This window comes from Solanum stenotomum, unplaced genomic scaffold (genome assembly GCF_019186545.1).
Source record: "Solanum stenotomum isolate F172 unplaced genomic scaffold, ASM1918654v1 scaffold12557, whole genome shotgun sequence".
Lineage (NCBI taxonomy): Eukaryota > Viridiplantae > Streptophyta > Magnoliopsida > Solanales > Solanaceae > Solanum > Solanum stenotomum.
The window spans coordinates 5,610-18,573 of record NW_026022104.1 but is presented as its reverse complement, the minus strand read 5'-3'; the positions used below and the strand labels follow the sequence as shown (position 1 = coordinate 18,573).

The 12,964-nt window shown below is 35.0% G+C and overlaps 1 protein-coding gene across 1 annotated transcript; it reads left to right on the top strand.

Annotated features, from left to right (window-relative positions):
- Window positions 1-11,476: 11,476 nt before the first annotated feature.
- On the top strand, window positions 11,477-12,475 carry LOC125850006 (uncharacterized). The gene has a single exon (XM_049529932.1). The coding sequence runs from the start codon at window positions 11,477-11,479 to the stop codon at window positions 12,473-12,475; it is 999 nt and encodes a 332-aa protein (XP_049385889.1).
- The last annotated feature ends 489 nt before the right edge of the window (window positions 12,476-12,964 follow it).

Here is a 12,964-nt window from a genome sequence, read left to right as displayed (position 1 = left end):
AATAATAATAAAAACTGAAATAACATACAAATAATATAATAGATTAACGACTACAATAAACAATCAACTTTAACATATAAGCAAATTAAATCTAAAACACGATTAAATAAGAATAAAAAATGAGTAGTCATTAAAGTAATAGACATGATAAATTTAACCCAAATTATAACGTAATAACAGAGCAACAATCAATTGGGAGAAACAGAGCGACAATGATGGGAATTAAAGAATGAAGCTCCCTGGAGCTTGTTCTTTCAGTGATGTGATAACCTCAAAAATACAAATAAAAAAGATGTGGTCTTACAGTGGTGGCGCGTTCGGAGAAAGAGCCGAGAATGGGTTTGTTTGGCTTAGCTCGTGGCGGCTTGGTTCTTCACCGGATCTGTTGGTTTAAGTTCTTTAGATGTTGTTTTCGAGCCTTGATGCTCGCCTGGTTGTGTTGTTGATTTCTCCACAAGCTCGCTGGAGTTATAGAGCTTGGCGAATCTGATTATTCGAGCTCCACCGGAGATGTGAAATGAGTCTAGTTTGGGGCTTGTTGTTGTTCACTGGTGGATTCCAATGAGTTGAGCGAGAAAGAACATGGGTGGTTTGGTGGTTTGATGGTAGTGTTGAGTTGATTGTTTGAGTGTGGTTTCACTCTTTTGGTGTTGATTTCTGATGGGGTTTAGGGTTTCGCTGGAAAGGCGGTAGGGTTTTGGCGGCGTGGGTGACGATTTTGTGGTGGAAGAGAGGAGAGATTGTGGGTGGTGATGGCTTCAGCCTTGGGCGGCTAGAAATGAGGATATGAGAGTAAAAAATTCTTAGGCTTTTTACCATATCTTGAAAATATTTCCACCACCCCCTTAACCTAATAGGCAAATTTTTATTTATATAGGAAGTTGAAAACTACAATATCACTATTTTAATATCGTGGGCCAAAATCACCGGTCAATAAAATATTATATGTATTTGAATGAATTTTTAGGTTGTGCAGAATATCAAAATGAATATTAATGAATGTAACAAATAAAATGAATATATAAAAAAATATAACGAACGTAACTAATGACATGTAAAAATGCAATTTTAAAATTAACTGATAAAAAATCATAAAATTTGATAAACAAGGATAGTTATCGATAAACTTATTTAAAAATTATAAAAAAATTATTTTGAACTATTAAATAAATAGAACTTAAAAATTACGAAATTTGAAAATGTTAGGCCAAAATTGGGTGTCAACAGTTGTCCCTTTCGTTGGATATGATTGATGAAAGAAATCGTGGACAACGAAAATTGACAAACCCAATTTTGGCTGAACACATGATCTTTATATAAAAGTACGGTTGGAATGTGGTGGAAGTCGATTCCGTACTTGCCTCTAAAAGGTTCCACGTTGTGTTGCGTCCTTGTTGAAATAGTCCGCACCTGTGTCTCAAATGAGAATGCATCATCTTGGATGTTCTCGAAAAAACAAAGATGAAACTAATCAGTAGAAACAAAATTATAGAAAAAAAAGGTAGCATCCCTTACGATACGACAAATGAAGATGATGATCCATCAGTAGGATTTTGAAAATGATCCCTCGGTAGGATGTGAATGTATGTCCATCGTTAAGACGAATGAAAATGATCCCTCGGTAGGATATGAATGTATGTCCATCGGTAGGACGAATGAAAAAAGATGATCTACTAAATGCATGTCCATCAGTAGAACGAATGAAAATGATGATCCATCGGTAGGACCTAAATGTATATCCATCGATAGGACGAATAAAAATGATCCCTTGATAGGATATGAATGTATGTCCATCGTTAGGACGAATGAAAATGATCCCTCGGTAGGATATGAATGTATGTCTATCGGTAGGACGAATGAAAAAAGATGATCCACTAAATACATGTCCATCAGTAGGACGAATAAAAATGATGATCCATCGGTAGGATATCAATGTATGTCCATGGTTAGGACGAATGAAAATGATCCATCAGTAGGATATGAATGTATGTCCATCGGTAGGACGAATGAAAAAAAATGATCTACTAAATGCATGTCCATCAGTAAGACGAATGAAAATGATGATCAATCGGTAGGATTTTGAATGTATGTCCATCGGTAGGACGAATGAAAAAAGATGATCCATCGGTAGAATTTTGAATGTATGTCCATCGGTAGGACGAATGAAAAAAGATGATTCATCGGTAGGATTTTAAATGTATGTCCATCGGTAGGACAAATGAAAATAATGATCCATCGGTAAGATTTTGAATGTATGTCCATTGGTAGGACGAATGAAAAAAGATGATCCATCGGTAGGATTTTAAATGTATGTTCATCGGTAGGATTTTGAATATATGTCCATCGGTAGGACGAATAAAAATTCTTTCAACAAGTCTCCTCCGACTTGAACGTGGAATAAATAGGGTGCACATCCTTCACCTCCGAATATATGCGACTTAAATGCAAATATCTTTCAACGCAAGTTTCCTTCGACTTGACCATTGAATAGATAGGGTGCACATCCTTCACCTCCGAATAGATGCAACTTAAATGCAAATATCTTTCAACGCAAGTTTCCTTCGACTTGAACGTTGAATAGATATGGTGCGCATCCTTCACCTCCGAATAGATGCGACTTAAATGCAATGGCCTTCTCGGCGAATGAAAATGCAATGACCCTCTCAGCAAATGAAAAATGCATGGCCTTCTCGTCAAATGAAAAATGCAATGTCCCTCTTGGCAAAATGAAAATGCAATGGCCTTTTTGGCAAAAAATGAAAATGTAATGGCCCTCTCGGCAAATGAAAAATGCAATGGCCCTCTCGGCAAATGAAAAATGCAATGGCCTTCTCGGCAAATAAAAATGCAATGGCCCTCTTGGTAAAATGAAAATGCAATGGCTCTCTTGGCAAAATGAAAATGCAATGGCCCTTTTGGCAAATGAAAAATGCAATGGGTCTCGACAAATGAAAAATGCAATGGTCTTCTCGGCAAACGAAAAATGCAATGGCCTTCTTGGCATGAAAAATGTAATGACCTTCTCGGCAAATAAAAATGCAATGACCCTCTTGGCAAATAAAAAATGCAATGGCCCTCTCGGCAACTAAAATTACTATAAAAAATGCAAATGATAGATGACCCAATGATTTTCCATTGTAATGAGGTAGATGACTCGATGATTATCCACTGTAACGAGGTGGATGGCTCAATAATTATCCAACTGTAACTAGGTGGATGGCTCGGTGATTGTCCAACTATAACGAGGTGGATGGCTCGGTGATTGTCCAACTGTAACGAGGCGGACGACTCGATGATTGTCCAACTGTAATGAGGTGGATGACTCGATGATTGTCCACTGTAACGATGTGGATGACTCGATGATTGTCCAATTGTAACAAGGTGGATGGCTTGATGATTTGTCTTGAAATTGTCATCGCTTTAATGCTTTCAGCTGTTCCTGTACTTGAAAAGGAACAATTAGTAGACACAATGTCACTTTAGCTAGCGACTTAGTCAAGAAACCTTGTGAAAAGATTCTTTCAAAGAGAATGTGTACAAAATATCTGATCACTTTGACACATATGAGCAACCAACATTTTTACTCTTGACCATTTTGTGTTTATTGTGACTCATGTCTTATTGGAGATTTGTACGAGGAGCTGCTGGCTCGCCATGACAATGCTGGAGATTTGCAAGTTGACATTTAACTTCAAGCGATGATGGATCATTTGAAGTTTACTGTCAAGCTTCTCACAGTACTTGTTGTAATTTTTTAGGTCTTCCTCAAAAATTCTGTCCCAGTTAGAATTTTGGCAAATCTCAAAATGATCTTCAATCTTGACTTGCTGGAGATAGCACCTTTATTGTGAATTTTTGAGATATTCTCAAAAATTCACTCCCATTTTTTATTACAAGGAGAAAAGAACATGACATTTGGTATATGACCGAGCCATCGTGGCGTCTACATACCCTGTTGAGCCAGGAATCAAGTTAAATGTAGTTTCGATCCTGTAGATGATGAATGTTGCAAAGAATTTAAGACAAGATCATCAGTAGAAAATATACAATATGAACATGATGAAATAAGAAAATGATATTCCTTGTGATATTCAAAGCCTAGAGATAAAAGACATGTCACGTTTTTTAGACGGATAACCCAATAAAGTAAAATAGGTGTTTCACACTTAAGAGGTTAGCTTAATGTCACGTTTTACAACGGACAACCAAAAAAATGCCATTTTTTTTATGGAATAAATCTTTAAAAAAATGTTTTGGAAAATATTAAAGATTGGGTGTTTGCTCACCTTTTTTTTTTTTTTTTTAAGAATAAAGAATGTGAAGAGATAGTCAAGTCTTGACTACAATTGGTACCAGGAGTTAGGATCGCATGTAAATATTTTCTTTTCTTTTTCTAACTAAGATTGAATTCAAGGTAACTCTCACAGCTTCAAGTGGTACCTCAAATATACTTAAGTATCAACAAAGTTTATTCATTTTTCTTCAAATAAAGATTTTAAATTGTATCAATTCTCATGTTTCAAGTGCCCTCACAAAAGAAAAGTCATATTTCACAAATATTTGAAACATATTATTTGAGGGCATTTTTTGAAGTGCACTCACACTCACAAGAATATTCAATGCGTGCAACTATGATACCATATGCTTGGCCCTTATGTAAATCTTCACTAATGTGAGAACATTTGGAATGAGATCATGTAGGACTTGTTATTGGCTTGTAATGCAGGCTTAGACACGGGTAGAATATATATTTCGGATAAGAGTGACTTAATTTCTTCTTGAGCGTCACAGTGAATCTGTGCTTTTAATAATTGATATACCTTTGACGTCTGATCCTCTTTATTTTCTCCTGTTTTTTATTTATTTATTTTGAATTCTTATTTGTTAGAGCTTTTTTTTTTCACCACTTTGTTTTGCAGTTTTCTCCTCTTTTGTTGGAGTTTTTTTTTCTCGTCTTTCATTGACCTTGTAGGGGTGTTTTTGTCTTTATTTATTTCTTTCCACCTTTCCCCTTTTCTTTTTTTTTCTTTTTCTTTTTCTAGAAGTCGTTTTTTTTATTGCTTCCTCGATGTTGGGAGACTTTGTATCTTTTGTCTTTGGCAACTTCAAACATGAATCTTCTCTTATAATTTGCACATTATTGGTGCACTCAAGAAGGTTGGGCCAAAAAAGGGATAGTGCATGTAAGCACTCAAAGGGTAATGGCTAAGATGTGGTTGTCCAAATAAAATGTTTCAGGCTCAAAGTGGGGAAAACTAAGGATCAATGTCATTTAGTAGGTTTTGAAAGGTACAATCGGGTCAAAGAAGGCTTACAGTCCTTTCCCAAACCAAACATAACTCAGGATTTCGCCTTGATAAACATTCAAGCCAAGTTCTAGATCAACAGTGCAATGCAATTGAATTTTGATCTAAAAGCTCACCACACAATACATATGAAACCATGAAGTTGATTTTATTCTTATCTTGAATGCATGAAAGAGAATATACAAACATCACAAAAGTATAATGAGAGGTACCAGACGAATATATGGCTTACCACAAAGTTAGTCATCTTTATCATATCGAATATTTTTACATGCCCCTAACTGCATTGATCTCATTTGAGATGAAGACATGACTCTTTTAATATGTACAAAATATTTTTTTGAAAGGATGAATATATATCGGACCCAAGAAGAGTTGCCTACGTATCTCAGTAAGATAAGAATCGGGTGTGCGTAGTTCAGGCAGATATGACTTTGAAAATATGCACACAATTTTATTTTATTTTTTGAATTTAAAAGAATGAATACCGAACCCAAGAAGGACTGCCTACGTATCTCACCAAGATGAGAATCAGGTTCGCGTAGTTCGTTCAGATATGACTTTGAAAATATGCACACAATTATTTTACTTTTTTTGAATTTAAAAAAATGAATACCAAATCTAAGAAGGGCTGCCTACGTATCTCACCAAGATGAGAATCAAGTTCGCGTAGTTCGTTCAAATAAGGCATAAAACAATTCAAAAAATTGAACAAACTTAGAGTGATGACTCGTAAGTATAGTGCCGCTGACATCTTTAGTCAGAGAGTTTATTCTGACTGTTTGCACCAATATGTTTTGCATTTTCTTAACTACTCATCTTTGTACTGTCTGTTGCATGTGGATTCCAAATTCTGACAGTAACCACTTGTTGTATTCATTTTTGGATGTTTCTTCAAACTGTGTATACTTGCAATTATTTACAATAATTATACATCACCATCCCCGATTGTTGTCGGGGACGGTTTCCCTGCAGAAATATAAAAAATGTGTGAAAGTAGGGTCAAACATGAAAAATACATAACAAAAAATAGATTAGTGCGATCTCATAGTCAAAGATTGCCTTGTGAAATTCAAAGACTCATTTTTTTTCGCGAGTTCTCTTTTCCCTTGTCGCTCCGGACGAGCAATAACCTTCAAGCTTTCAAAAACAACTCGAAAGGTAAAAGTGACTTGACAGTGACTAGATATTTATGTCTATGAAGCTCTTAAGAAAACTTTGAAATAATGGACTATCATACAATATATTCACGTAAAACAGTATCACATAACATACAAACTATGAATGCATGTCTTATATAAATGTGTTTTGAGTGTTGTGTCATCTCAAGCAAATACGCTAAATATGAGGTTTTGGTTCAGCTCTACACTAGTTGACTAAGAGTGGTTTAGACAAGACCCGATTACCTGAGTCGGATAAACTACAGGGTGAAGTATAATAAACGACGTTGGATGATCACAAGCCAACTATTCGCTTATCACTTCCAAAGAATTTGAAGGTGCTTTTCTGAAGGACAGTCGTGGAAAGCCATGTAACCGCCTTCGTCCTAATGCATTCTATTTGCCATTTGGCAGAAATTATGCCATTAAATGCAATGACAATATACATACAATTAAATAAATAATGAATAAACAACAAGTATAATATACAAATAATCAACAAAATATACAAAATATAATGAATAACACAATAAAAGAATAACTCCTCAATTTGAAAAAATGAACTCAATTATGGTTAGAACTTCTATGTCCCCAGCGGAATCGTCATTTTTTTACATCCCTACTTTATTCAAATAGGAAAAAACGTCGTGACGACTCAAAAAATAATTAATTAATTTGATTTTAAAAGAATTTTAAGAATAAACGAATTTTAAAGGAGTCACCACCTAATTTTAGAAAAAAACTAGAAAATCATTAAGTGATCTACGAAACCATTAGATTCTAAATAAGATATTCAAGTTATTTCGAAGGGAAGGGATTAGGCATCCTTCGAAATCCACAAATGTGGATCCCGATTGAATTCATTTTTTTCAAATTGAGGAGTAGGATAAAATATTGTACAAGTATAATAAACATGCAATATACACAAGTAATATGATAAAACAATAATATAAGAATCGGCCTAAATTTGTCTGTCGTCAATAATATACAATAATGAATAAGAGTATAATTCGAACCTAATTTGAATAGCTTCAATGCGAAGCACCTCCTGATACCTGTAAAGACACTTAGTAAAAGTATTAGTAATAAATTGACATGAATAAAAATAAATGAATCAAAGAATAACTTAAAAAACCCATCTTATTAACATGGAAGGCCTTGGAAATCGACGGTAATTCCTTCATCAACCAATTTTATCATAAAACTTATATAAACTTAAACGAAATTTCCGTCTTTTAACATGTGGAGGCTTCCAAAACCGATAAAGAGATTTTTTCATTAGCCAATTTTAACAAACAAAATATATAAACTTAATCTAAATTTCCGTCTTTTAAAATGGGGATGCCTCCAAAACCGACGGAGAGATTTTCTCATTGGCCACTTTTAACTTAAAATATAATATGACAATAAAAGATATAAAATAGTGAAAAATACTCATAAGTGTCAATAATATAACAAACTACCAAAAACTCTAACAAATCACTAAATATCAACATCCAAATAATTATAAAATAATCAACAATAAAAGAAGAGCAACAATAATAATAATATAATAATAAAAATGACAATCTAAATGCAATAGTGTACAAAGTAGAAGTGCATAATAAACAATTAAATAATTAAATTAGCTACAAGAGAGAGTAATACACAGTTAAGCTTTGGACAAATCATATAAATGGTATTTAACAAATCAAAACTACTAGACAATTTCAAGCATTATCTAAAACTAATAATAATAATAATAAAAACTTAAATAACATACAAATAATATAATAGATTAACAACTACAATAAACAATCAACTTTAACATATAAGCAAATTAAATCCCAATTAATCAAACGACCCAAATATCTAACAGAAATAGACTCCATAACTAATAGTAAACTATAAAGCAAGATTAACACTAACAGTGGACCGTAAATAATCAATCAAAGGAAATACCGAATAAAATTTCAAGTAGCAATTAACATCAAAAGAACACAAATACTTGGCTAAATCTAAAACACGATTAAATAAGAATAAAAAATGAGTAGTCATTAAAGTAATAGACATGATAAATTTAACCCAAACTATAACGTAACAACAAAACAACAATCAATTGGGAGAAACAGAGCAACAATGATGGGAATTAAAGAATGAAGCTCTCTGGAGCTTGTTCTTTCAGTGATGTGATAACCTCAAAAATACAAATAAAGGAGATGTGGTCTTGTAGTGATGGCGCGTTCGGAGAAAGAATCGAGAATGAGTTTGTTTGGCTGAGCTCGTGGCGGCTTGGTTCTTCACCGGATCTGTTGGTTTAAGTTCTTTGGATGTTTTTTTTTAGCCTTGATGCTCACCGGATCTGTTGTTGATTTCTCCACAAGCTCGCTGGAGTTGTAGAGTTCGGCGAATCTGGTTATTCGAGCTCCACCGAAGATGTGAAATGGGTCTAGTTTGGGGTTTGTTGTTGTTCACTGGTGGATTCCAATGAGTTGAGCGAGGAAGAACAGGGGTGGTTTGGTGGTTTGATTGTAGTGTTGAGTTGATTGTTTGAGTGTGGTTTCACTGTTTTGGTGTTGATTTTTGATGGGGTTTTGGGTTTCGCTGGAAAGGCGGTGGGGTTTTGGCGGCGTGGGTGACGATTTTGTGGTGTAAGAGAGGAGAGGCCATGGGTTGTGATGGCTTCAGCTTTGGGCGGCTGAAAATGAGGATATGAGGGTAAAACATTATTAGGGTTTTTACCATATCTTGAAAATATTTCCACCACCCCCTTAACCTAATAGGCAAATTTTTCTTTATATAGGGAGTTGAAAACTACAATATCACTATTTTAAAATCGTGGGCCAAAATCACCGATCAATAAAATATTATCTGTATTTGAATGAATTTTTAGGTTGTGCAGAATATCAAAATGACTATTAATGAATGTAACAAATAAAATGAATATATAAAAAAATATAATGAATTTAACTAATGACATGTAAAAATGCAATTTTAAAATTAATTGATAAAAATTCCTAAAATTTGATAAATAAGGATAGTTATCTCCAAAGCACCTACTGATGCGGCATCATCTACAAATCGTTATGCCAATATTGTTAAAGCTAATAATATAATATTACCTTCTACAACGTCAATAGAGCCTATTCCCATTAAGAAGATCTATTATAATAATGGAATTCCTAGAGTTACATGGACGGAAGAGGAAGTAGATCGAATGAACACAATTGAAAATTTACAATATGCTGTGACTGGTAAATTTTCATATGGGTGGCCTGATTTGGAGGAACTCAGGATTCAAATACCTAAACAATGCAACGTGAAGGGAGATTGTAAAATTGGGTTACTGAGAAATAGACATATATTAATGAGGTTTACTCGACAAGATGATTTTATTAATATCATGTCAAAATCCAGCTATTATATCCTTTCTAAGGAAGGCTATTCGTATTTAATGAGGACGTTGATTTATGATGATAAGTTCAATGTAGATGAGGAGACTACACAGGCAATGGCATGGATATCTTTTCCGGATTTGAAGCCAACCTTTTTCGTTAAAGAATCCATATTTTCATTAGCATATGCAATTGGAAAACCTCTACAATTAGATTCTGCTACCATCAACAAAACAAGACCTAGTTGTGCCAGGGTCAAAGTGCAAGTAGACTTATTAGGTGATTTACCTAAATTTGTTGAGCTAGAGGTTGTCAATGCGGTTACAACAACATCTAGGATTGAGAAAGTGAAGGTTCAATATGACATGTTGCCTAAGTATTGTAAAGAATGCAAGCTACAAGGACATGCGGAACATGAGTGTCGAATTTTGCATCCAGAATTGAGGAGATATGAGGATGAAAAAGGGAAGGAAATAGAAGAACATGGTAACAAGGAAAATACAGAGCAACCAGTGATTAGAGTTGGTAGGCAATTTAAAAGATGGCATCCTACTGATAAAAGATTTCCTAGGAATAAAGGTAATGAGGGAGGGGACGCAAACAAAGTCACAGGAGAGGAGGAAGGAGTTAACACTGCGAATACTTTTGATGTGTTAGCAAATCACAACACAGACGAAGTTCAGCAAGAACGCAATATCGGATGCACAAATGACATAAATCAGTCAAAGGAGTTAAGTAATCTAAATGCAGAAGTAGAGGTGATAAATACAGAGAAGATTCATGGAAAGAAAATGGAAATTAAACAGAGGGAAACAAAGCAGCAAATGTCCACTCAGGAGGGTATTGGTGAGTCATTCGCAACACATATTAGCAAGGACAAAGGTGCAACACTACATAGTAAGGACAAAAGAGCAGCAGATGAGAGGCATCAAAGTAAAATAGCATGCAAAGAACAAGAAGATAAAATTCTCACTACTGCTAATACTTCAACAGATAGTCAGAATTATGTAAGTGAAAGTGAGACAAATATGGAGGAAGAAGCTACAGATGGACAAAAGAGGCATATCACCACTGATGAAATGAGTCATACAGAGAAAAACATTGAAGGGAGTAATAATGAGAAACAATTACAGATATGTATTGTTCAGACTGGGCAAACAGATCTCATACACTTGAAGGATATGGCACATGTTATAGATCAAAAACCACTACAAGTGGTCACAGCAGCAGAAGGTAGATTCCCACCTGACTTTATACAAAAGCAAGTGTGGGAAATTGAGAGGGATACTGGGCAGGAAAATATGGTGGTGGGAGTGGTTGGTGCAGATCAGAAATCACATCCAATGAACAGGTTGCATGCAATTGTGTCACACCAAGGACATAATAAGGTTCCTACAGATTCAAAACAAATCTTAGCTTTAGAAAATAATGAAAAAGGAGATGAATACACAGGAGAAGAAGATAAAGAAGAAAAAGAAGAAGACAACAACAACATCTTCAATAAAGTAAGCAAGGAGGCAGGGCTATCTCCTAGAATTTTGCCTAAACCCAAAAAAGGTAAAAATAAGGGAGAAAGCTCAAACAACAGCATTCCAACAAGGATACAGGCCAAAAGAGGGGTGAAAGCAGTATCTCAATGACAGTAAAAGCTCTTTTTTGGAATATTAGATCAGTGAACACACAAAATGCTTTTCATAGAGTGCAAATGTTAAACAGACATCACAAGTTTGATATAATTGCACTTATGGAACCATTTCAGGATGCTAGGCATATTCAAAGATACAAAAGGAGGTTGGGGATGAGCTATGTGAATTATAATAATAATGGCCAGATTTGGGTTTTTGTCAAAGAACACATACATGTGGGAATTATTTCTGACACTGAGCAGCAACTCTCCTTACAACTTACTTTAGAGGATGGAAATCAAGTGATCACAACAGTGGTATATGCTAAATGTAATGCTAATGAAAGATTAAGACTTTGGGATGAGATTTATTCCCTTAGTTACAATTTTTCATTACCTTGGATTATGGGTGGAGACTTCAATGTAATTATGGGGGTAGAGGAAAAGATTGGAGGCTTACCTGTTGAAGACTTTGCCTTTTGTATTAATTCTTGTGATCTGTCTGATGTTAAGTTTTCTGGGAGTCCTTTTACTTGGTGGAATGGCAGAGTAAATGGTGATTGTATTTTCAAAAGGCTGGATAGGGTGGTGGTGAACCAAAAGTTTTCTGATTTATATGGTGACACCAATCTGCAGCATCTAACCAGAACAGGGTCTAACCATGCTCCTTTGTATTTATCTTGTGGGAATAGCAATCAGAAAATTGTTAAACCCTTCAAGTTCCTGAAATTCTGGACAGAAAGTGAAGACTTTAAAGATGTGGTACTACAAAATTGGGTTTCTGATGATGTGGATGATATATTTATACAACTCAAGCTGAAGCAGAAAAGTACTAAGTTGGCATTGTCAAAGTGGAGCAAGGAGAAGTTTGGAGACATTTTCAATCAATTGGCTATAAGAGAGGAAATTGTGAAGATTAAAGAAAAGTTTTTTGAAGAATGTCCATCTGCAGAGAATAGAGTNATTTGGAAAATAATGCTTAGCACCAAGTGGATATGGAAAATGAGGTAGAGGCCCTCCCACATACAATAGGTTGGGTCATCTAAATTATTCTCATGGGATGGAAGCTCCTCCGCCAATACAATAGGTTGGGTTTATAGAAGCAATCTCCCTATCCCATAACTATGTGCCCACATAGGTCTTTACCTAGTGGATCCACCTAAAATCTAATACTTTTAGATCTACCTTAGGCAAGTAGGACACCCTCTTTCGGTGTGGGGTTACACGACACCGAATTCCATGTAGTTCACATAGTCTACGTCGGTTAAGGCTATTTTCCCTACATGACAAGATAATGAATATAACATGAACTATACTTATGACTTCTTGATGAGTTTTGCTTAGTAGGAGTGGGGGTATGGGACTTCACTTTTACACTGCACAAGTAGACTTTGAAAGGGGTTATGGGATGGTTTCTTATGCTATGATAAGATATGAATGTATGCATGTATGTTGAATGGATTGCTGCTATGGATGACTTTCCTTATGTTCAAGCTAATG